Raw genomic sequence first — 25,655 nt, forward strand, 5'->3', positions numbered from 1 at the left:
GAGAGGGAGACACAGAATCCGAAGCAGGCTCCAGGCTCTGAGCTGTCAGCACAGATCCCAATGCGGGGCTCGAACCCACAAACCGTGAGATCATGACCTGAGCCGAAGTTGAATGCTTAACTGACTAAGCCACCCATGTGCCCCTCTAATACTTTTTTTTGAAGTAAACTCTACCCCCATGGGGCTCAAAACTCACAACCCCTAGATCAAGAGTCATGTGCTCTGACTGAGTCAGTCAGGTGCCGAGCTGTATGTAAGGAATATAAGGACACCAAGGATAAGAAACTATTCTTTATTTTAGACAGTGTCATAAAACTTTTTTCATATCCCCCCACTTGTTACCCTTAATCCTCATCTTTTAGTCAAGAAATAAGCCTTGAGAAAGGTGAGGGGAAAGTCCTACAGGGTAAAGTTGGCAGCACTAACAAGGTGCTTCCCTCCTGCATAGCTATAGTATCCCAAATTGGCATTCTGAAGAACAGTCTTCCAGGAAGTGCTGATAGGTTTTCTCCGGTGGGGGGGCGGGGGGCTAAGATGTCCATACTCTGTGTGGGAAACAGTAGATTAAGGTTAAACAGGAATTCTCAGTCATTAGTATTCTGATGTGAATTGGTCTTCAACGGGAGAAAAGGCGTATACAATGTTCCCCAAACTTTTTCAGCAGATCATCCTTTTTTTCATCAAATACATCAGAAATAGTTTGGAGTGTTACTGATAAGTGCCATTTCCTTAGATGGGAGTTAGTCTGATCTCTTCACATTCTTCCTCCCGTTGTCTAACACCAGGAACAGATTCTCTCTCGACGCCAGACCACTGGTCATACTGAGAAAGGACACGTTAATCAAGAATGGGATGGAAAGAACCAGCTGCCTTGTCATTTTTCATTTCTACTTGTACATTTGTTTCTTAAATTCAAGTATCGTTGACATACAGTGGTATATCCGCTTGTACAATTTTTTCACTCCCCTAAGTTAAGCAAGATGTACGCCCACACCCCTCCCTTAAGTAATCCAGTTGGGTGCCCCTCCCTTAAGTAATCCAGTTGGGTGCCACTTCCCTCCTTTTGTGACAGAGCAACTAATTCATCACTGCCTGAGGGGACAAAAAGAGGGCTGCTGAGACCAGATGGCGGCCTAGCAGAACAGATCAAATGCCAAGACTCCACAGGAAAATACACTGAGAAAGGAGGGTAGCCTCAAGAAATTACACAGAAACATTATCTAAGCGATACTTTAACAAGCGCTGGTTGAGTCGCCAGCAAAATTGAGAAAGCATTTATGGTCACCTCAGGCCTGGCTCCTGGCCGCCTCTTGGCTTGAAAAGTGGCTAGGCTGTCCCGAATACGGTGTCTGCGCTTAGACTCTAACTGCTTTCGTTTCAGCCTCTTCTGGGCCTGGGCACAATTCTGTCACTGATCTGCAGCAGACTCTGTTTCCTAAGACAGCCTGACCACATCAAGGGGTTGTAAAATAATCTCCATGCGTGGTTATTAACTAATTAAACTTGCATTCAACACCGTACGCTGATGTGGTGAGGCTACGCTGATAGGATGAGGCAAAGGATAAGATTGGAATCTTAGATCTTGCTGCACAGGGCATGTTAGGTGATAAGCAGAGGGAAGGATTAGTTACAAGCTGGATGTGAGCTCAGGCTTAGGCAAGTCTCCCACTGGTTCAAAGCGCCTGGGGCTCCCTGAGCTCTGGTGCAAACTACAAGGGTTTCACTCAAGGAAAGGTATGATGTGGGCATAAAACCATTCTTCAGACAGTTGAAGATGGTCCCCTTCTACAGCCAGGAACACTAGCTGGCCAGCATCGTCCATTTTCTTTAGCCCCAGGCGGTCCTGCAGAGAGAAAGGCCATAATCCGTCAAGAGGCCAAATGAAAAGTCAACAGTTAAAACAGTAAAGAAGGAATGTTCACTTGAGATAAATCCTCAAAATGCAGTCTCTTCCCTGAGTAGCAAAATTTAGGTGTATTGTCGAAAATGCCAAAAAGGGATACCTCCTTCCAGTTTTGTTCCTAAGCATTCAAAACATACATGTAATGGAGACTCTTGTCTAGAGCTCTATATTCTGTTTCTGTAGTTTCCTAAAGCTTCTGGAGGACCACCTCTGTGGGTGGGCAAGCCACGCACAAAACCGCCTCAAAATAGTTAAGTGAGACTGAGCCAAAGACAGGAAAACATGAACTTAAAACGCAGCCAGCCCTTCAATAACAAACCCCAAGGCGCTTTCCTAGCCTGCAGTTGTAGACAGCAGTACCCGCAGTGCCACAGAACAAGCACGGTTGGGAGCACGGGCGGCCGTCGGTGCCAGAGTGTTGTAGCTACCATCGGTTTGGCTTTCACGATAGGGAAGTTCTTAGTTGTCATTTCCAAGGCTCCACAGACCCCAGCTTTCCTTTCCTTTGATCTCACCCAAGCTGGGGTACCAGATGTAGGAGAAAAGCAAAGACAGGAGACCACTGGCCTCTGAAGGCAAGCAGTGCAGACAGCACCTGTGCCTTTTGGGGGAGTCCATCTCCAATGAAATCCCTAACGGCGTGGAAGGCTCCAGAGCTAGAGGTCATGAAAAGGTGTGACCTCTGCTTGAGAAACAGCCTACTACACTTCCTGCGGCTCCTACGGGAGCACCCCTCATCACTGCCCTCAATTTCAAAACAGGACTTCACACCTGTTCATGTTTTAAAGTAACACCTCTCCTGTGTGTTCATGGTGCACGGGGGCTTCTTGGATTTGCACCCACACATCAGCAAAGGAAGCCACTTCTCAGCTTTTATCAGAAGGAAGGATGATGGGACCCTTGTGTGTACTTGAAAACCACGAGGGTATAGGTCCTTCATCCTTCGGGATCTGCATTTCTGTAAACCAGCGCCTGATAAGCTGGTGTAACCAGCACCCTAATAAGCCTCACTTGGATCAGATACCAGTCAGGCGCTTCCGAGCATCCATGGCTCGCAGGTGTACAGGACTGGGTCTATCACCGAAGAAACCAGCAGCTTCAGGAACAAGGAGCTGAAAAACAGCACCTTTCTCCTCCCCAGTTACCTGTGTGTACAGAGTGGTCTCCTGCAAGGGAATGGTCTCCTTGGCTTGGCCGCTTCTGTAAAATCCAAACCACTGCAGGAGGAGGAAGAAAGGGCAGATCAGACACACAGCACACACTGTCAGACTAAGACTGGTGAGGAGCTAAGATACCAACAAACAGTATCACAAAGTTGTAGCAAAGAATAAAAATAGAGTATGTCTTGAGTCATCCCCTTGTAAGGGTGGATCCTGAGGGAGGAGTGCATCTTTCCAAAGAACTTTCTAATTCTCTGGAAGTGCTGTTTCCTACAATTATGGAGCACCGATGCTGTGAAAATCCTTGTGCTAAATTCCACACCCGAAGATCTATATATGGTCCCTGTCTTCAACAGACACAGAGGCACAGAAACAACTGTTGAGGACCAGCAACTTTGCTGTAAAGGCCAGATACGAAGTATTTGAGGCTTTAAGGGCCACATGAGTTGCAACTACCCAATGCTGCCATTGTAAACAAAAGCAGCCACTGACAATACTTTAAAAAGGAATATGGCGAAGGAAGAAAAAGAAAAAAAAAAAGGAAAGAAAGAAAGAAAATTAAAACTGAACATGGCTATATTCCAATAAAAGTTATGGACACTGAAATATGAATTCATATAATCTTTATGTTGTCAAATATTCTTTTGGTTGGTTTTTTTCCCCCCAACCATTAAAAACTGGTTCATGGCCATACAAAAGCAGATGGCAGGCTGGATTTGGCCAGCAGCCTGTAGTTTGCTAGTCCCTGGTGGCCTGGCATAATGTGATGACTCTGCAAAAGAGGGAGCAAATTCTACTTGGAATAGGGATGGTATCCTGGATCGAAGATGAGACACTTGAGCTTGGCTTGATAGATGAACAGGAGCTTGTCAGGTGGAGAAGCCCAGGGAAGGAACTCTAGAGACTGAAAAGCATGCACAAAGGCACGTAAAAGAAACACATGCCGGGGTGTTTGGGTTGCTCAGTCGGTTGAGTGTCCGACTTCAGCTCAGGTCATGAGTTCATGGTTCGTGAGTTTGAGCCCCGCATCAGGCTTTGTGCTGACAGCTCAGAGCCTGGAACCTGTTTTGGATTCTGTGTCTGTCTCTCTCTGTCCCTTTCCTGCTGGTCCTCTGTCTCTCTCTCAAAAAGAATAAACATTAAAAAAAATTAAGACACAAAACACATGCCACCTCTGGGTCATTTCAAGAAGTACAAGATGGCTTGATTCTAGTGTATGGGTAATGAAGACTGGGTTGAAAAGACAGGTCAAGGCAGACCTTGAATGCCATTCTCAGGGATTTATAGACTTTGGGCTGGTGGTTTGGGACACAGGTCTCTTGGAAAATGTGGTAAAAGCATTAGACTCTTCCTCAGAGAACAGTACTTCATAAGTTTGCAAATAATTTCGGGTGCAGCCCCCACTGTCCCAGTTCTACACACGACGCCCTACTCTACACAAGAGGTGGTGGAAAGAGACTGGTTTTCCCCCAGCAGGCAACTGTTTTTTAATGCCATTTACTCTTTCGGTTACTCTTTCGGTCTGGCATGCTTTGGCATGCCTACACAGCGTCTCACCTCGGAATCCACAGGGTCCACAATGGAATCGTTCAGGAATTTCACCATCACAAACTTCTTCAAGGCCATCAGGTTCTTCCTGTAGGACTCATTGACACCCTGGAGGAGAGGCCAGCAGTACTTCAGGGACATCATCGGGTTCCGGCAGGGATGTTAAAGCCTATCAGTGCTCAGGTCTCCCGGGCCCGGTGCCACCGTTATTTCTTCTCCATGATATGGGCTGCTTCTCCAGCTTCCTGCCCAGAATACACCTTGTACAGCCTTTTCTTACCGTTCTATCTGACTGACAACACCCCAACGAACCACAGCACACAGATGCTGGCCGCCATGAGTCTGTCACTGCATTCCATAGCCATCCGTCACATAGGTTAAAGGCTACTACCCAGAAGAAGCCAAGGCCAAATGAGAAACTCCACATTCTTAGTGGCTCTGCTATCCTATTCTGTTTCTCCTCCACTGCCCTTCAAATTTTGTTTAAGAAAACAAAAACCAGGGGCACCTGGGTGGCTCAGTCTGTTGAGCATCTGACTTCAGCTCAGATAATGATCTCCTGGTTTGTGGGCTCCAGCCCCACGTTGGGCTCTGACTGCTGACAGCTCAGAGCCTGGAGCCTGCTTCGGATTCTATTTCCCTCTCCCTCTGCCCCTCCCCTGCTCGTGTTCTGCCTCTCTCTCAAAAATAAGAATTTTATTTTTTTTATTTATTTATTTTTTTTTACAAATAGTTTATTGTCAAATTAGTTTTTACATAACACTCAGTGCTCATCCCCAAAGTGCCCTCCTTCATGCCCATCCCCCCCTCCCCCCCACATCCATCAGTCCTCAGTTTTTGTCAGCATTCAAGAGTCTCTCATGGTTTGCCTCTCTCCCTTTCCCCCACCATTTCCGCCCTTCTTCTCCCCCTTGGTCCTCCGTCAAGTTCCTCCTAATCCTCCTATACGTGCAAACATATGGTATTTGTCCTTCTCTGCCTGACTTATTTCGCTCAGCATAACACCCTCTCAAAAATAAGAATTTTAAAATAAAAAAACCAAGAATGGGGACCTGGGTGGCTCAGTGGGTTGAGCATCGGACTCTTGCTTTCAGCTTAGGTTATAGTCTCCATGCTGAACACAGAGCCTGCTTAAGATTCTCCCTCTTTCCCTCTGCCCCTCCCCCTGCTCCCATGTACACGTGCTCTCTCTCTCAAATAAGAAAAAAAATTAACCAGGGGCGTCTGGGTGGTTCAGTCGGTTAAGCGTCCACTTCAGCTCAGGTCATGATCTCACGGTTCGTGGGTTCGAGCCCTGCATCAGGCTCTGTGCTGGCAACTAGCTCAGAGCCTGGAGCCTGCTTCAGATTCTGTGTCTCCCTCTCTCTCCAACCCTCCCCTGCTCATGCTGTCTCTCTCTCTCTCTCAGAAATAAAAACATTAAAAAAAATTAAGCAAAAATTTCCAGAGAAGCCCGATATAAACAGCCATGTAGTTTACCAGAATCTCGCAAACCAAGCTCGTGCCTGGGACACACTCAGTCCCCTCTGCAGTCTCTCTTCTAAGTAAATCTCACTTCTGAGAAGATCTGACCCCAAAGGGCCCCACTAGGAAGACTTCCCTCAGTAGGACAGCGGCTGTGCAGTTCGACTTAAGCCAGCCCGCAACTTACCGAGCTTACCCTCTCCTTCAACAGAACGAAAGGAAAAGGACCTACGGGGAGAAAGCCGAAAGAATTTCAGCCTTCCTACAAGGAAACGAAGTTCAGAAGCACTGCCTCCCAAAAAAAACCAGAACTTCTGTTTCCCAGAAGGTTCTGCGCAGGATATTTCGGGTAAACAGTCACAGCTGATCTGTTCATAATGCCCCAGAAACGAAATGAATGCACAGCCAGGGAAGCCTGGGATGGGTGCTTACTCTCTCCTGATTAATATCTGCCAAGAAGATGCTGTGGTTGCGGTACATGTCCTCCTTTATGGGGTCGTGCCAGTATTCTGCTTGCACCAGGCTGCAAGGAAGAAGGAGGAATGAATGAAGGTGACAAAGCTGCAGGTCCGTCAGCACGCTGGGGGCATGCCCTCGCGCCTCGGGGACCGTGCACAGAGAGACTTCAAAAGGATGAACGATCAGGGGCGCCTGGGTGGCTTAGTCGGTTAAGCGTCCGACTTTCACTTAGGTCATGATCTCGCGGTTCATGGGTTCGAGCCCCGCGTCGGGCTCTGGGCTGGCTGCCGGCTCAGAGGCTGGAGCCTGTTTCAATCTGTGACTCCCTCTCTCTCTGACCCTCCCCTGCTCGCGCTGTCTCTCTCTCTCTCCTAGAAATAAAAAAAAACATTAAAAAAAAAAAAAAAAAAAAAAAAAAAAAAAAATTAAAAAAAAAAAAAAAAGGATGAACGATCAGAGCCACCAAGTCCCAGGCCTTGCCCTTAAATAGGGCAGACAAGACTTCCCCTGAAGAAACCGCTCATCAAGAGCCCCATTAACAAGACACTGGACGCACAGTACAGAGTCCCACAGACTTAGGAAAATGACTCATCAGTATTGGTTTCACCGTGGCCTTGAGCCCTACCACACTTATGCCTCTGGGTCAGAGGGGCACAAGCTGTCCCGCTCACAAGCCCACCTCCTCCACCCTCCTCTGGCTTCCCATTCATCCTGACACTCAGCTCAGTTACCACCACCTCTGCCTCCTCTGCACCCAACCATCCCGTTGCGCTCTCTTCATCCATCTTGCCAGCCTCAGGCCGGGAGGTCTAACCTGTTGACCACAGAGCATTTTTCCTATCGTTTCCTATCGATGACAGTAGCTTGCAGGATTCTGGTAGGTCATGCAATTTTTAAAGACAAAAGGCAGGAATCTGGTGTTGTTTATAGCATTAGTTGAGACAGGTGTTCGCCTCCTGGTACTTTCTCTCCAGTCTCTCTGCTTCCCCTCCCCTCCTCTCCCTTCCCTCCGGGCCTGCCCCCACCCACACTGACCCCTCCCCAAGTCCTCCTAGCAGGCACTTCCACTCAGTTCCCGTATCCACACCACAGCATTTCCATGGAGAGCTGAGCACGGACCTGATTGGAGAAGTCCTCTGGGGAAAAGGAGGAGCCAGAACACCGGTGGGACCCTCTAGCCCAGGCTGACAGGGAAAAAAAAAAATATTTCCACACCAGGAGCTCCCCAGCCTGAGTGGAAGAGCCGCTCAGAGGTGATGATCCAGAAAGTTCCACTCAGCAGAGCAGAAGGGACTAAGAGCCCAGTGGAACCAGCAAGAGATTTCAGAGCTCCTCATACCAGGAACAAGTGTGACTGAGGTCAAAGGGGACCGCTGTTGGCCTGTCAGCAGTTAGTGGGACATTCTATAATCTCTTTATAAATGTTTGGAAAATGGAGCACCTGGGTGGCTCAGTTGGTTCAGCGTCCGACTTTGGCTCAGGTCATGATCTCACGGTTCGTGGGTTTGAGCCCTGAATCAGGCTCTGTGCTGACAGCTCAGAGCCTGGAACCTGCTTCGGATTCTGTGTCTCCCTTTCTCTCTGCCTCTTCCCCACTCACGCTGTTCCTCTGTCTCTCTCTCTCAAAAATAAAGATTAAAATTTTTTTTAAGAAATAAACTCCAGGTGAAACAAAAGTCCAGAGCCGAGACTTGAAGAGGAACTGGGTAAAAGTTGCTATAGTAACTAAAGTAGCAGGGGTGCTGGGTGGAAATAGACAAATGAATGAATGGAAAAAAATGGCAGCCCAGAAACAGACTCAAACATAGAAAAACTCAGGTAGATGAAAAGCACGAGAATAAAAACAAAACCTTAAAAAAAATGAGATGAAAACACAGGATAGGAGAATAGCTTTGCGCATCAGTCAGAAGGACTGATAACGTGGCCTGAATCCAAGACAGAAGGCGCTACACCAGATGCAGGCTGTACAACACTGCGAATGTACTGACTGCCCCTGAACTGTACGCTGAGAAATGATTCAAATGGCAAACTGTATGTTTTATATACTATATATATATGTGTTACCACAACTTTAAAGAGTTAGTAATGTAATACACCAAAACCCAATGAATTAGACACTTTAAATGAGAGAACTGAATGGTATGTGGATTGTAGCTCAATAAAACAGTCTAAAGCACAAACTGCAGTCGGCTGAGCATCGGCTCAGGTCATGATCTCATGGTCAATGGGACGGAGACCCCGCGGGGCTCTGCACTGGGGGTGGAGTCTGCTTATTAGGATTCTCTCCCTCTTCCTGTGCCCCCCCCAACTAGTGTGTGCCCCTGAGTTCATTCTCTCTAAAAATTTAAAAATTAAAAATAAAATAAAAAACAATCTGTTATATCAAACAAAGACACCAAAGGAAAAAAAAAAAAAGATACGCCACAGTCTGGGAGAAGTTAAGTGTAACATACCTAACAAGGAAAGGATTCATATTTATACTATATGTGCATGTGTGTGCATATATAATACTTACAAATCAGTAAGAAAAAGAGCATCCAACAGAAAAACAGGCAAAGACTAGTATAGGCAATTCACAGAAAAGGGACACCTGGGTGGCCAACAAACGTGAACAGATGGTCAGGTTGAACAGATGGTCAGGCTGTCCAGCAGCATATACGGATTGAAACGCAAAACCATTCCGCACACATCTGGTTGGCAGACATGTGACATAGGATCAAAAGTTAGTAAGACTAGGGGTGTCTGGGTGGCTCCATCAGTTAAGCACCCCAGTCTTGATTTTCACTCAAGTCACGATTTCTCAGTTTGTGGGATCAAGCCCTACATTGGGCTCTGTACTAACATCGCAGAGCCTGCTCGGGATTCTCTCCCTGCTTCTCCCCTGCTTGCACGCGTGCAGGCTCTCTCTTTTGTACTCACTCTCCCTCTCTCCCAAAATAAATAAGCTTTTTCAAAAATTATGTTTATGAAGAATTTTATTTCTTTTTTAATGTTTATTTTTGAGATAGAGAGAGAGACAGTGAGAGCAGGGAAGGGACGGAGGGAGAGGAGACACAGAATCTGAAGCCGGCTCCTGGCTCTGAGCTGTCAGCACAGAGCCTGATGTGGGGCCTGAACTCACAAACCATGAGATCATGACCTAAGCCAAAGTTGGCTGCTTAACCAACTGGGAGCCACCCAGGCGCCCCAAAAAATAAATAAACTTAAAAAAAACAAAAACAAAAACTAAGACTGGAGAAAATAGGAATACTCACACTCTGTTGGTGGGAATATAAATTGATACAACCACCTTGGCAATATCGAGTCAAGTCTAAAATGCACACGCTACCCACTATAACAACAGCTAAATGCACTGTTTTCCAAGTGCTGTTACTATTTTAAACACTCTACACCTATTAACTCATTTAACCTTCAACCCATCAGGTATACTTATTGCTCTGTGTTACACATGAAGAAACTAAAGCAGAGAGGTTATGAAGCATCCCCCAAATTACCCAAGGAATAACTGAGAGTCTACATGTGAATTCTGCTGGTAGATAAATTCTTGTTCAAGGATTGCGAGGTAATAGAAAATACATATATTGGTCTCCAACCCCGGTTCCCGGCACAGAGCTCCTAAAATCCTTGTAATTTCCTAAGTGTTATGTAAGAATACTGGGAACATCTTTTGTTCTACTCAGGCGGCTCTGGGTGGCTCCTGGGTGGGGCTGGTCACCAGAACAACCAAACCTCCATTTGAAGCTTGGAATTTTCAACACTGCTCCCCATTCTCCAGAGAGGGGACTCGGGGCTGGAAATGGAGTTAGTAACTGATCGTGCTTACATGAAGACACCTCTGTAAAATCCCGATAGCAGGCATTCAGAGAGCTTCCAGGGTGGCGAACACATCCACACCAGGAGGGTGCCCACCCCAGCTCCTGAGCTTGGGACCCTCCCAGACCTCGCCCCGTGTATCTCTTCATCTGGCTGTTCATCTGTGTCCTTTATCACACCTTTTAATAAACTGGTCAACATGTTTCCTTGAGTTCTGTGAGACGCTCTAGCAAATTAGTCAAACTGAGGAGAGGGAACCTCCGCTTTGTAGCCAAGTCAGACAGAGGTTGTGGGTGACCTGCAGACCAACTAGTGGCAATGGGCATGGGGGTGGGGATGGCAGGCTTCTGGGAGCCCTTACCCTGTGGGATCTGACCCTATCTCCAGGTAGACAGTGTCAGAATTGAGTTACATTGTAGGACACCCAGCTGGTGTAACAGAGAACTCCTTGGTGTGGGAAAACCACCACACATTTGGTGACTGGAAGTGAAACATCCTGTGTGAGTAGAGTATCAGTGTAAAAGTGAAGGAGACACACAGAAGGACACACTGGGCTTTTCAACACAAGGGCGTTCCCTCGAAGTTGTTATAAAGGAAACTAGAAAGGTCGAAACGTTTGCAATATGGAAATCAATATGCTGTGGTAGTCGCAGAATACAGGATGCCATGTAGCAGGTAAGACGAGTGAACTGGGGCCCTGGGTGGCTCAGTCAGTTAAGCGACTGACTTCAGCTCATGTCATGACCTCTCAGTCGGTGAGTTTGAGCCCTGCATCGGGCTCTGTGCTGACAGCTCAGAGCCTAGTGTCTGCTTTGGATTCTGCGTCTCCCTCTCTCTGCCCCTCCCCCACTCATGCTCTCTCTCTCTCTCTCTCTCTCTCTCGCTCTCTCACTCTCTCTCTCTCTCAAAAAAAAACATTAAAAAAAAAACAGATGAATGAACCAGATATATATGTAACCACATGTTTAGATCTCAAAAACATAATATTGAGTGAAACATTCATTTGCAGGATAAAATGCACAAGATATTCATAACATTTTAAATATACAAAATAATACTATTAAGGGTATACACACATATGAATATACAAAAAAATATATAAATATATTTTTTAATTTTTTTAATGTTTATTTACTTTTGAGAGACAGCGCAAGCTGGGAAGGGGCAGCGAGAGAGAGACACACAGACTCCAAAGCAGGCTCCAGGTTCTGAGCTGTCAGCACAGAGTCCGACACGGGACTCAAACTCATGGGCCGTGAGATCATGACCTGAGCTGAAGTCAGATGCTTAACCGACTGAGCCACCCAGGCGCCCCAACATAAAAAATATTTTTAATGGACAGAAAAGATCTACTACTCTAATTTTTTTTATTTAATTTATTTACTTAGAGGGAGACAGATGACACATGTGGTGGGGGAGGGGCAGAGAGAGAGAGACAGAGAGAGACAGAGAATCTCAATCAGGCTCTGAGCTGTCAGCACAGAGCCTGACGTGGGACTCGAACCCATGAACTGTGAGACCGTGACCTGAGCCGAAACCAAGATCTGGACGCTTAGCCAACTAAGCTACCCAGACACCCCTCTACTACTCTAATTTCTTGACAAAAGGAGCACAGAGCAGGGAACGCAGCAGAGATGTGTAGAATTCAGTGTTACCTGAAATGTTTCAGTTCTTAAAATATCTGAGACAAATATGACAAAATATTAATTTTAGGTCTCAGATTACATTACTCTTCATACATTTCTGAACAGTTAAAAAGTGCCTAAGGGAGCTTGAGTGGATGCCTCAGTATTTCCAGAAAAGGGAGTGGCAAGTTGAGGGTGAAGGCGTGGTTATTCCCCCGGCAACCAGGGCAACCAGAACCCTTCCGGGGACAAAGGGCAGTTTAGGCCGCACTGCCAGGAGAACACGCTCTCCTTCTGTCCCTTCACGCCCTTGCCGCCCCCTTCCCGCCCCTCTCCTGGGACTACCTGCCTCTTTAAATCTCACACTGACCATCTGCTAACCAGAGATACATATAGAAATACAAATAAACTTTAAAAAGAAAAGGCAACTCCATAAAATGAGAGAAGTGTCCATCTGTAAATGAACTGGTGAGAACTCAGAATCCACTTCCCAGGGAGACCCTGTTTCAATGGCGACACGCACGCCAGCCCGCAGTCTAGCTCAGAGGCAGCGTTACTGAAACGGCTCTCTCCATCTCACCGAGGGTCCAGGCCACCGTCACCTCTTAACCAGGACACTGCAACAGCCCCCTGCTTTTCCTCTGCTTTCCAACTTGCTCTCTACAAAGCAGTGGAGACCTTCCAAAAACACGTATTGGGCCGTGTTATTCCCTTGCTTAAAACCTCCCAGTAGTTTCTCGTGATGTTTCGAAGGAAACTCAAACTGCCAATGTGTCCTGCACGCCCTTGCTGGTGCAGCCCTTGCCAACTCCCCCATCTATGGCTAACCTTGCCGCCAGGGCCTAGAACAAGCCAAAGGTGTTCCAGGATCAGGTCTCTGTGCTCACTGTTCCCTCTGCTCATCCCTCTCCCCTTAGCTTCTCCTATGTTCCTTTTCATCCTTCAGATCCCAGCCTAAGCACCTATTCTCCAAAGACCATTTTGTCCGGAGCAGATACCTCCTCCTCTACTCTCGACCACTGCATCCTGTTTCTTTCCACCACGGCCTTAGGGCTGCTTGGGGGCGCCCAGGGCCTCTGTCCACTGGGAGCCTCCCTATCCCCACCAGCAGGTTACTGCATGAGAGCAGAGACCCTCACTGTCTTATTCTCCCTTTTCTCTGCCGGACCGACCAGAGGGCCTGGCAAACCGCAGTGTATGAAATGCTTTATGCCTGCAACTAAAACAAAACCATTGCAATACTTATAAATAAAGGAAACAGGAAGCTCAAGCTGAATAAATATTTTAAACACGGCACCACTAGTGGGGACAGCCCAAACCTGCCTACTTGGTAGGAACTGAGCGCTGCACTGAATTTCTGTGCAGGAAAGTACTACTATGTACCCCGTGCTGAGGAGGAGGCTCAAAGACATACCAGGCCGTGCAGCTGGACAGTGTAGACCTGAGCCTCTCCCCATCATCAGGGAAATACAAATCAAAACCACACTGAGATACCAGCTAATGCTGATCAGAGTGGCGAAAGTGAACAAATCAGGAGACTCTAGATGCTGGCGAGGATGTGGAGAAACGGGCACCCTCCTACACTGCTGGTGGGAATGTAAACTGGTGCAGCCCCTCTGGAAAACAGTGTGGAGGTTCCTCAGGAAACTAACAATAGAACTCCCCTATGACCCAGCAATGGCACTGCTAGGAATTTACCCAAGGGATACAGAAATGCTGATGCATAGGGGCACATGTACCCCAATGTTCACAGCAGCACTCTCCACAATAGCTAAAACATGGAAAGAGCCTAAGTGTCTATCAACGGACGAATGGATCAAGAAGATGTGGTTTATCTATACAGTGGAATACTACATGGCAATGAGAAAGAATGGAATCTGGCCATGTGTAGCAACATGGATGGAACTCGAGGGTGTTATGCTGAGCGAAATAAGTCAGGCAGAGGGGGACAGCTACCATATGTTTTCACTCATATGTGCAACAGGAGAAACTTAAGAGGACCATAGAGAAGGGGAAAAATAGTGGGGGGAGAGGGAGGGAGGCAAACCATGAGAGACTCTTGAATGCTGAGAACAACCTGAGGGCTGATGGGGCTGGGGGAGAGGGGAAGGGGGGTGATGGGCATGGAGGAGGGCACTTGTTGGGATGAGCACTGGGTGTTATATGGAAACCAACTTGACAATAAACTATAATAAAAAAATATTTTTAATAAAATAAAAAAAAAACCTGAGTCTCTCCCAACAGCTGCCTGGAAAGAGGGTCATTCTTCTTTTTTCTTCCATGTCTGAAGAGGTCTTTATTTTCCCTTCACATCTGGGTGCTACTTGAAGGTTTGGCATAGAATTGAAGGATGGAAATCACTTTCTCTTAGAACACAAAGGTATTGGGTGGCACAGTTGGTTAAGCATCTGACTCCTAATCTCGGCTCAGATCATGATCTCACAGTTTGTGAGTTCGAGCCCCACATCAGGCTCTGTGCAGATGCCGTAGAGCCTGCTTGGGATTCTGTCTCTGCCCCTCCCCTGCTTGTGTTCACTCCCTCTCTCTAAATAAATAAAAAAACAAACAAACAAACAAACTTTAAATATTAAAAGGAAAAAAAAAGAACACAAAAGTACCGGGGCACCTGGGTGGCTCAGTCGGTTAAACATCTGACTTTAGCTCAGGTTATGATCTCACAAATTGTGAGTTTGAGCCCCGCACTGGGCTCTGCGCTGACAGCTCAGAGCCTGCTTGGGATTCTCTTTCTCCCCCTTTCTCTGCCCCTCCCCACCCCCTCAAAATAAATAAATATATGAATGAATGAATGAATGAATGAATGAATGAATGAATAAGCGCTCAAAGGTACCGCACCACCTTCTAGCTAGCAGTGCTAGGAGTGGCGGTCAATAGGACGGATTCTGTGGGCAGCCTCCCTGGGGTCTACTCTTTATCCTGGGGCTCTGAAATTTCACAGGAGTGTACCTCAATGTGAGTCTTTTTTCATTCCTTGCCCTAACCACTTAGTGAGCCTTTTCTATCTGGAAAATCACGTCCTGTCGACCTAAGAAATTTTCTCGAATTGCTTCTTTGAGAATTCCAATCCACCCTTTTCCTCTGGGCGATTTTCAGAACTCCTATTAGTCAGAAACTGGACTTCCAAACAGCTAAATTTCTTTCATTTTGTCAGTTTTTTTTAACCTCTGAGTTTTCGTTCTAATTTCTAGGAGATTTCCTCAAGTTTATATTCCCATATTGCTCACACATTTTTGTGGTGGTTGTTGTCTTAATTTTTAATTCCCAGGAGCTCTCTTTTACTCTCTGCTTGGTGGTTTTATTCACATTCTTTTCTGGTGCCCTGGATTATAACTCTTTATCTCCAAAGATAATAATTATAGGCTTTTTGTTTTTTTTAAGGTTTTCTTTGGCTCCTTGAACTGCCATCATTTCCTTCTAAGTTGCTTTTTATACTTTTTGTTGGTTTTGTTCTGTCTCTCACATTAGAAGCTTTCCTCAGATGTCGGACTGGGGGTCCGGACTCATGGTTTATACCGAAACGAGACACCACAAAGCTGGCTGGAGGCTCCTCATGTGAGAACAGACCTTAACTCCCGCTGGCTTCACCTCAGGGGAGTCAAGAGGAATCCCGATGTCTTGGAGGATCCCAAAACATCAGCCTGCAGATCTTTTCTCTGGGGCCAGTCAGGTTTTCCAGAGACAGGTCTGCCAAACATCAGCCTCGCAGCTCATAAGCCTAGTTGCTACCATTCTGGGAGCTGAGTGGGAGGGAAGGGCGAAGGCGTGGGTTTGCCACGTAGTGTCGCACCACCATCCTGTGCCTGCTGTCTCAGAGGCTGGTACTTCTCTAGGTAAATTGCTCCAGGGAATAAATTTTGCTTTTTTTGTCACAATGGGGGAGGAGCAATCAGCTGGATGTGCACTTACAGGAACCGGCAGTTTGATCATTCCTTATATAGGAAAATTTTTCCCCAACGAAAAGTCCTGTTTTTAGCCCCAGGCACTTATCTCTACCTTCCAAAGGATCTTATGCGTCTAATTCCTGACCCTTTCTGGAGCTCTAAAAAGTGAATCTGCTCCCTTTTTGTCACGCATCCTTCTATAGGGATAGAAGGTCTCAGCTTTTTCTGCTGAAACAATTATCACTCATTCATCTGCTTTCTGTCTTTCAAAAACGTGTTGACATCTTTTATTGTCTCCTCTCTCCTGTTCTATCTGCCCTAATGGGTTTATTACTTTTCGTTCTTTTGCTACCAGTTGATCATTATTCCAGCATAAGGAGGAAGTGAAGACAAACACATCAATCTACCACTTTTAATCAGTTACGTGTGACTGTCTCCCTGAATAGTCCAAGCAGAATTAGGGGTAAAATTTAGCAGAGGTTTGAGATGCCTAAAGGGCCTGGGGTGGAGACACAGAAGTATCTTAGTTTCAGGGCACCTGACTGGCTCAGTCGGTAGACCATGTGACTCTTGATCTCAGGGTCATGAGTTAGAGCCCCACGTGGGGTGTACTTAAAAAAAATAAGATCTTAAAAAAAAAAAAAAGTATCTTAGTTTCCTTCACTGACCATCAGGTGGCACTACTGACCCAACACAGCCCTGTGGCTAAGCATGTAGCCAAAGGGTAGGAAGGGAAGAGAGCTAGTGGTAGGTTGTTTCCAGATGTGAGTCACTGGCAAGGCTGAACCTTGGAAAACGGCTTCAAGGAAGGGTTGCACTGAAGAACTGGTATTAGACAAGAATGATTTGCTTTGAAAACCTGTAGGATAGCTACCAGAGCCATACTAGTCGATGCCAAATCTGTTACCATTTAGAATACTCCACACCGACTAAATCCAAGTCAAATCCCTGATCCCAGGAATGGAGCCCCAGGACCCATTTTAATGAATTTCCCAGGAGTTCTGATGTATAATTTAAGTTTGGAAACAACTGAAAAGAATACACTCCAAAAGTGATTCTGTACACTTTTAAATATCCAAACACATCTGAGTAGTTGGAAACACTGACGTAGGAGGCTCACCTCTTGCTGCGGACCACAAAAGAATCTGTCCTCCAAAATATATATGGTAATTCCTTGGGCTTGGTATGTTTTAAAGGCTCTTTTGTTTGTTAGTTTCTTAAAGCTGGAGATTTATTCTGTTGTTATATTCTTTCTATATTAAAAAGAATACACTAAAAAATACCCTGGGCAGCTCAGTCGGTTAAGCGCCTGACTCTTGATTTCAGCTCAGGTCATGTTCTCACGGTTCCTGAGTTTGATCCCTGTGTTGGGCTCTACACTGATGGTGCAGAGCCTGCTTGGGATTCTCTCTCTCTCTCTCTCTCTCTCTCTGCCCCCGTGCTTTCTCTCTCTCTTTCAAAATAAATACTCTAAACTTTATATATATTAAAAGGATACCCTTTCTTTTTAAAATTAATATTAAAGCAGTTTTAGCTCTACAATATAACTGAATAGAAAGCACAGAGATATTTATAAAAAGCCTCTCATTTGAGCGTCACTGGCCACTGCTCCTGGAATGACCGTTAGCATGAAAGCCAGCATGATACTTTTGTGCAAGGACAGTTCTGTATCTTTTTCAGCCAACCTTACATACCGTTCTTGAACAGCTTTGTTGTAAGCCCCAGCATTCAGTGTTTTTCTGATGAAGTCACAGATGTGAGAGCTCTCCCCTGGGCACCGAGGGAGTCCATAAACACCTACAACAGCAGAAGCCACATGTCCATTCTTTCCAGAATTGTGTACTGAATACCTACTATGTACAAGGCACTGTGAGGAATAAAAGAGACCTGCGCTAGCCTCTCCTCTCGTAGTTATTCCTCAAGAAAATACGTATTGAGGGGCGCCCGGGTGGCTCAGTCGGTTAAGTGTCTGACTTCAGCTCAGGTCACGGTCTCACGGTTCGTGGGTTCCAGCCCCGCGTCAGGCTCTCTGCTGTCAGCACAGAGCCCACTTTGGATCCTCTGTTCCCCTCTCTCTCTGCCCCTCCCCTGCCTGCTCTCTTCCTCTCTCTCTCAAAAATAAATAAACACTTAAAAAAGAAAATAACGTAGAGCATCCTTCCTCCTGACGCTCCCCACGTTGGGCTCTGTGCTGACAAGACAGAGCCTGCTTGGGATTCTCTCTCACCGTCTCTCTCTGTCCCTCCCCAACTCATGCACACGTGGGCTTGCGGGAGTGCATGCTCTCTCTCTCTCAAAATAAATAAACTTTTAAAGTAAAAAAAAAAACATAAATAAAATCAAGTGGTCATGTGCATTAGAAAAGAGAAAAAAGGAGGCAAAGAGGCCAAGGTTACCTTGATGTTGTCCCCCAATGGAGATCAGATTGATCATGGGTGGTGACGGGCATCTCTGGGCCACAGCCCTCCTGCAGAAGACAAAGATTATCAGCTCCGACTGTCAGAGTGAAATGTATCATCAACAACCAACTTCCCAGATAAAGCGACTTCATTCTCTGTGATTCCCCAAAGCCAGGGAGGGTCCGGATTTCCCCCAGATGGCCGAACACAAATCTTTGTTCTTTCACAGAATAAATTAAGTTCCATAAAGCTTTTTACATGAAGACATCTTAGAATAGCTTTCCTTCCAAGGGAGACAAAGAGCTCAAAAGAATCAGAGGAATGGATCTATCTGAATAAAAGGAAAAAAAAAAAACTGGAGCACCTGGGTGGCTCAGTCAGTTGGGTGTCCGACTTTGGCTCAGGTCATGATTTCACGGTTCGTGGGTTTGAGCTCCGCCTCGGGCTCTGTGCTGACAGCTAGCTCTGAGCCTGGAGTCTGTCTTCAGATTCTGTATCTCGCTCCCTCTCTGACCCTCCCCTGCTCATGCTGTCTCTTTCTCTCTCTCTCTCTCAAAAATAAATAAAACATTAAAAAAAGAATCAATCCCATGTAAGTGGTATGACATCACAGAACGGGACTTACAGAAATTGGCCTCCCTGGGAGAAGCCCATGGCGTTGTAGCCTCGCTGTAATTTAGGGTCCTTAGCAAGAATCTGACACACTGTTGTCACTTGGGAATTGACATTCAAGAAGAAGCTGTTCTCCACATCCTAGAAGAGGAGCCACAGAGAAAGGATGGGGATGAGAACCACCACTGGCATCTTCTCTAAGAAGGCAAATCTGTTTAGTTGGAATCCTCCCATAAGCCACTCAAGAGTTAAAGTACCATTGTGAGATTTGCTGCTAAAAATGCAAGACAAAGCGTTTTAATAGTACATTCTCTGAAATCAGTCAGCAAACCTTCAAAGGTAAAGGGCCTTACCTCCATCAGGGTCTTTCCAATCTCTAAAGACAAGACATAAATTCCAGGTATTTTCTTCTCAACCATTTTTTTAATAGCACCCATGCTTAAGGGATTACAGCAGCTGTCTCCTAGACAACAAACACAAGGGCAGATACTCATGAACCAAAATTAGAGTTTATAAATGTTTTCAAAAGTTTTAAGCTTCAAAGGGCATTATCAAGAATGTGAAATGTACAGAATGGGAGAAGATATTTGCAAAAAGGAAACAAAAAATAGAAAGGGTGAAAATATTTGCAAAACAGATATCTGATAAGGGTTTAATACCCAGGATATAGGAAGAACTCTTACAACCCAGGAAGTTAATCTAGTTTAAAATGGATAAAGGACTTGAACAGACATTTCCAAAGGAGATATACAGATGACCAACAAGTATATGAAAACATGTTCAACATCACTGGTCATTAAGGAGCTGCAAATCAAGGCGCCTGGGCAGCTTAGTCAGTTGAGCATCTGGCTTTGGCTCAGGTCCGATGTTAGCTCAGGTCATGAGCTTGGGGCCCCACATCAGGCTCCCTGTTGTCTGCGCAGAGCTGGCTTCTGATCCTCTGTCTTCCTCTCTCTGCCCCTCTTTCTTTCTTTCTTTCTTTCTCTCTCTCTCTCTCTCTCTCTCTCTCTCAAAAAAATAAACGCTAAACGAAATAATTAATTTAAAAAAGGAAATGCAAGGGGCGCCTGGGTGGCTTAGTCGGTTAGGCGTCCGACTTTCGCTTGGGTCATGATCTCGCGGTTCGTGGGTTCGAGCCCCGCGTCGGGCTCTGTGCTGACTGCCAGCTCAGAGCCTGGAGCCTGTTTCAGTCTGTGACTCCCTCTCTCTCTGACCCTCCCCTGCTCGCGCTGTCTGTCTCTCTCTCCCTCCTAGAAATAAAAATAAAACATTAAAAAAAAAATTAAAAAAAAAAAAAAAGGAAATGCAAATCAAAACAATAAGGAGATACCACCTCATACCCACTAGGATGGCTTTAATAAAAAAAAAAAAATTGGAAAGGAGCAAGCCAGGATGTGGAGAAATAGGAACCCTTGTACACTGCTGATGGAAATGCGATATGATGTAGCCACTGTGAAAAGTTTGGTGGTTCCTCAAAAAGTTAACCCTGACAATTACCATATGATGCAGCAATTTCACTTCTAGATAGCTACCCAAGAGAAATTAAAACATGTCCATGTACATCAATGTTTATAGCAGCCCTATTCATAATAGTTTAAAGGTGGAAGTGACCCAAATGTCCATCAATGGATGAATGGGTAAACAAACTGTGGTGTATACATACGGTGGAATATTACTCAGCCATAAAAAAAGAAATACTGACACCTCCTACTTGCATATGTACATATGTTATAATGTGGATGAACCTAAATTCACATTATTCACATTAAATTCACGCTAAATTCACATTAATATAAGAGAAAAAAGCTAAACACAAAAGGTCACATAATGCTTGATTCCTTTTATATGCGATATATCTAGAACCAGCAAATCTATAAAGACAGAAAACAGATTGGACATTTCTAGGAAGTGGTGGGAGCAGGGAAGAGTGATTACTTAAGGGGTACAGTGTTTTCTGGGATGATGAAAAAATTTGAAACTAGAGAGGAGCGCTGGTTAAACAATATTATGAATACACTAAGTGCCACTGAACTGCTTACTTTAGTATGGTTAATTGCATGTTATATGAATTTCACCTCAAAAAAACCACATTTTTTTGCTTGGCTCATGTTTTATCAAATAATAAAAACTTCAAAAGCCCATACAATACAATTGGGACACGAAATTCACAACTGACAAGTAAGCAGAGGTACATATTACCCTGTCTTCTCATTTGGAATATTTGGGGTTAGTAGACTCAAAAGCACTTAAGAATCAAACTCAAGGACTAGGGAAGGAAAAGTAAAGCACCTAGGACACAAAATTTCGGAGGGCACTCACTCACAAGTTCATGCAAGTGCTGACCCTGAACTTCTACGAGCTAGAAAGTGAGTGCCTTCTTAACTTTTGCAATGTCGGGGCCTCCTTGCCTCATCCTCCTCCGAGCCCTGTTTTTTTTCCTATTTCTAAGAACCAAAACTAAAACTAGAAGAAAAGTCACTGGCTGCTCAATTGGAGAAGTAGGCTGAGGTCGTTTTGCATTTTGAGTGTAATCATCCCATTTCTAACTTAAGGCACAGCTTAAGAATTCCTTTTTAAAGAAGGAAAAGCTAGAGCCTAAAGCATCTTCTATTTCTCTCATAATAACTTCTTTTAACTCCACTGCAGTAGCTCCGGAACCCAGCAGAGAGCTTTGAGTAAACTGTTTACATTTGCTGACTGTAATTCCTCTTCAAAGTTTTATTGTTTTTAAAAATTTCATTTATTGTAATTCCTCTTAGAAGTTTTATTTTTTAACGATTTCATTTATTTATTTTTATTTTTTTTTACAGAAAGAGAAAAAGTAAGCAAGAGAGAGGGGCAGAGGGAGAGGGAGAGAGAGAGAGAGAGAGAGAGAGAGAGAGACTCTTAAGCAGGTTCCATGCCCAGCGCGGAGCCCAAGACAGGGCTTGATCTCACGACTGTGAGATCATAACCTGAGCCGAACTCACAAGTTGGATGCTCAACCAACTGAGCCGCCCAGGCACCCCCAAAACTGCTTTTGTTAAGGTTATTAAGTGATCTTCAAATTGCTAAATCCAATAAGCAGTTCTCACTTGCCCTGTCGATAAAATTCCATACAGCTGATTACTTCCTTCCTCTTGAAACATTTTCACTAGACTTCCCGGACATTGCAGTCTTCTGACTTTTCTCCACCATCACTGTCTCCTTAGGTAGTTCCTCCTCATCTCTGCAACCTCCAAATGTTGGCAGTGCCTCAAGTGCCAATCTTTAGACCTCTTCTCTCTTCTGTGTACGCTCGCTCCCATGGTCCTGCCCACTGTCATGGCTTTAAACGCCAGGCATACACTGAAGGCTCCCAACATAAATCTTCAACTTGTATTTCTGTCCTAGACTCCACACTCCAAACGACTCTACAACATCTGGATGTCTAACAAGCATCTCAAATCTATTAAGTCCAAAAGCAGAGTACTGATCTCCATATCCCAAATTTGCTCCCAGTACAGATTTCCCCATTTGCGTAAAATGACTTCATCCTTCACCTTGTTCAGCCCTAAACCCGTGGAATCATCCCCGACTCCTTCCTTTCTTGCTCATCCCGAATCTAATCCGTTAACAAATCCCATGGGTTCCACCTTCAGAAGACAGCCAAACTTTGACCACTACCTCCCCTATTACTGTAGTGTTTCATGACACCATCATCTCTCATTTAAATTGTTGCAAAGCTTCCTAACTTGTCTCCCTGCAAATGTCTGTAACCCCCTACAACCTATTCTTAATAAAGCAACTAGAGTGGTCCTTTAAAAATGTCAGTCATATTGTGTCATTCATGTGCTCAAACCCATCAAGGGCTTTCCAACTCATTCTAGCCAACTCCCTTTGCAGGCCCCAGCATCCCCACCCCACCCCACCCCACGCCCCTATTTTCTCCTCCTTGCTCACTCAGCTCCAGCCCCACTGACCTGAATGTTGTTTCTCTAACATAACAAACACACTTCTGCCTCAGGGCCTTTGCACTTGCTGTTCCTTCTACCAGCTATCCACATGGAGTCCTTCCTCATCCACTTCAGGTCTTTGCACAGATGTCACTTTGTGGGAGAAACCTTTCCTGACCCTGCTTATAAAACTGCAAGCCTCCATTTCCCGTTTCTATCCCACTCCCTACTTTATTTCTCTCCATCGCATTTATCACCATTTTATTCAAAACCTATTCTATGTCTTACTTATTTCTTTATAGCCTGTCTCTCCCCTCTGGAAAGTAAGTTCCGAAAGGGCAAAGGCTTTGGTCTGTTTAGTTCACTGCCGTATCTTCAGCATCAAATGGATGCTTAATAACTACGTGTGTGTGACATGTGAAAACGAACCATAGGGACCTAACAAATCTCTCCTCAGAGTGTGAATGAATAAAAGGATGGATGCCCTGGTCCTGCAGCCACAGCTCGGATTGCCCGACCAAGTGCCAGACGCTGCACCCCGCCGCCACCGCCGCGGGGATTAAACAAGAACAGCACAAAACAGCCTAACGCGGCCACAGCTCTCTGTCGGAGCTCACCGGAAGCTACCCCTTCTCCTCTCCCCCTTTCCAACGCAGAGTAGCCCCCCAGATCCCAGGACGTCGGGCCAGCCGGGTGCCGTGCGACCACGGTCCTCGCCCTCCACACGCACACTTGCAGATGCGAACCCAGGTTGGGAGAGGGAAGGCGTCGCCAAACCCTTCGGATTCTCTTCCCCCTCACTCACCCATTCCATGCCAGATCACCAGCGGCAGCGGCGCCGGCGGGTCGAGATGGCCCGGCGCGGGTGCGGCGCAAGACCCCGGCAGGAGAGCGACGGCCAGGAGCCACAAACAGCTGGGCGACGCCATCTTGGCCCGATCATGTGACCGCTCTCCGCCGGCCCGGACCCGGCGCCTGCGGGAGCGGCCCGCGCGCTCCACCCCGCCCACCCCCATCAATCAAAATGAATGCCCCGGCTTGTTCAACGCCGTCTGCACAGCCGACCTTCTTCTAAGCGCCTTATCCCTGTTAGCACATTTAATCCTCCTAACCCTGAGTACGCTTCTCCCCATTTTACGGGTCTGGACACTGAGGCACCGAGAATTTGGGTCAGGCGCATGGCTCCCCGAGACAGCAACTTGGCGGGTCCACAGTTGTTACTCAGTCACTGAACCGTACTGCCTTTGGGAGAAAAATGCTTTGTGGAGGGAAGGAAGGGGGGATTCGGTTCTCGCCCGTGAAATGGAAGGCGAGGGATCGTTTCCAGCCAGGACTCATCATGGCGGGGTGTGGTATTTGGCCTGGATCTTGAAGGAAAAATAGGATTTCAACGGGCAAAGATGAAACGCAGGAAGACTGGAATGAGCTAAAATACAGACGTGGAAAAGAATGGTGTGATTTTTTTAGAAATAGGGCCCCCAGACTGACAAGAACACGTGTTGGGTGTGTGAACCACTGCCGCTTGCTGGTTTTTCTCAGAGCTGGATGGTTTCAGGAGCCTTTCATTCATGTCTCCCTTTTCCATCCCGCCTTCTTCAATCCACTTTATGTACTATTGCCACATTCATTATCTTAATCCCTGCTTAAAATATTTTTTCAGAGAATCACCGAAATAGTTATGAATAGAGAATTTGGTAAGTAAATTAGGATGTGTCGCCTACACAATGGAGTATTGTGAGGCGAGTTTTATAAAAGATACGGTAAATTGATATATAACTATGTGAAAAATGTTTCAATATATTGTAAAGGAAAAGCTGGTTGCATCCCCACCGGAAGCCCTGTTATCTGATGCTGTTGGGCCTGGTGGTTAGTTGGTAGTGAAAAAGTCAATTAAAATGCAGAATCTTAAAACAGTACACAGTTTTGTTTATTTTAAGAAAAGTAAGTTTGTGGTATATGAGAACCCACTCTGTTTTGTTTAAACTTAAGACTTAATAAATGTAAATTGCTTCATTAATCTTTTGAGATAGCCTCAGGCTTTTTCTGTGATTATGGGGCCCCTGGTGATAGGGCTTCTTAGAGTGATAGTACTTCTTGCTTTTCACAAGTCACCGTAATTTAAATGTTTCTTTAAAGTGGAGCAATGGGGGCGCCTGGTTGGCTCAGTCAGTTAAACGTCCGACTTTGGCCCAGGTCATGATCTCACAGTTCGTGGGTTCGAGCCCCACGTCGGGCTCTGTGCTGACAGCTAGCTCAGATCCTGGAGCCTGTTTCAGATTCTGTGTCTCCCCCTCTCTCTGACTCTCTGTGGTCACGCTGTCTCTCTCTCTCTCTCTCTCTCTTTCACACACACACAAATAAATAAAACATTAAAAATTTTTTAAAAATATAAAGTGGAGCAATAACTAAACGGCACTTGTGAAGCAATCTGAATGCAAAGTTCTCCTAGATGTGTGTAGTTCTTCCAAGCACAGAATTTTCATGTATACCTAATCTAACAAGTGTTTAGCAATTTGCTTTCAACAAGCCTTTCCAAAGCATTCAACTTAGTTTCCATAGAAACATCTTTTTTGACACTCATCTATCATAAATTTTCAAAAATCTAGTTAAAATAGCAAATTTTAGGGGCGCCTGGGTGGCTCAGTCAGTTAAGCATTCGATTTTGGCTCAGGTCATGATCTCACCGTTTGTGAGTTCCAGCCCCACATCAGGCTCTGTACTGACAGCTCAGAGCCTGGAGCCTGTTTCAGATTCTATGACTCCCTCTCTCTCTGACCCTCCCCTGCTCACGCTGTCTCTATCTCTCTCTCAGAAATAAATAAAACATTAAAAAAAATTTTTTTAAATAGCAAATTTTAC

The 25,655-nt window shown here is 45.6% G+C and overlaps 1 protein-coding gene across 1 annotated transcript; it reads right to left on the bottom strand.

The window, feature by feature from the left end:
* Positions 1–1,427: 1,427 nt before the first annotated feature.
* On the bottom strand, positions 1,428–23,738 carry PPT1 (palmitoyl-protein thioesterase 1). Its single transcript, XM_039255959.1, has 9 exons — positions 23,602–23,738; positions 19,236–19,345; positions 18,896–19,023; positions 18,268–18,338; positions 17,566–17,668; positions 6,508–6,598; positions 4,621–4,719; positions 3,049–3,120; positions 1,428–1,843 (listed from the first exon to the last, which is right to left on the bottom strand). The coding sequence occupies exons 1-9, from the start codon at positions 23,723–23,725 to the stop codon at positions 1,721–1,723; spliced, it is 921 nt and encodes a 306-aa protein (XP_039111890.1). The 5' UTR covers positions 23,726–23,738; the 3' UTR covers positions 1,428–1,720.
* Between the last annotated feature and the right edge of the window lie 1,917 nt (positions 23,739–25,655).

Source organism: Hyaena hyaena, unplaced genomic scaffold, assembly GCF_003009895.1.
Source record: "Hyaena hyaena isolate Hyena2069 unplaced genomic scaffold, ASM300989v1 scaffold_551, whole genome shotgun sequence".
NCBI classification, from domain to species: Eukaryota; Metazoa; Chordata; class Mammalia; order Carnivora; family Hyaenidae; genus Hyaena; species Hyaena hyaena.

Bases quoted from the DNA above. Each gene is read 5' to 3' on its own strand.
- PPT1 (XM_039255959.1), bottom strand. From the start codon at position 23,725: ATGGCGTCGCCCAGCTGTTTGTGGCTCCTGGCCGTCGCTCTCCTGCCG. The intron at 19,024-19,235 runs GTAAGGCCCTTT...CTCCTCTTCTAG, and splicing joins TTGGAAAGACCCTGATGGAG to GATGTGGAGAACAGCTTCTT. The intron at 18,339-18,895 runs GTAAGTCCCGTT...TGTCTTCTGCAG, and splicing joins TCCCAGGGAGGCCAATTTCT to GAGGGCTGTGGCCCAGAGAT.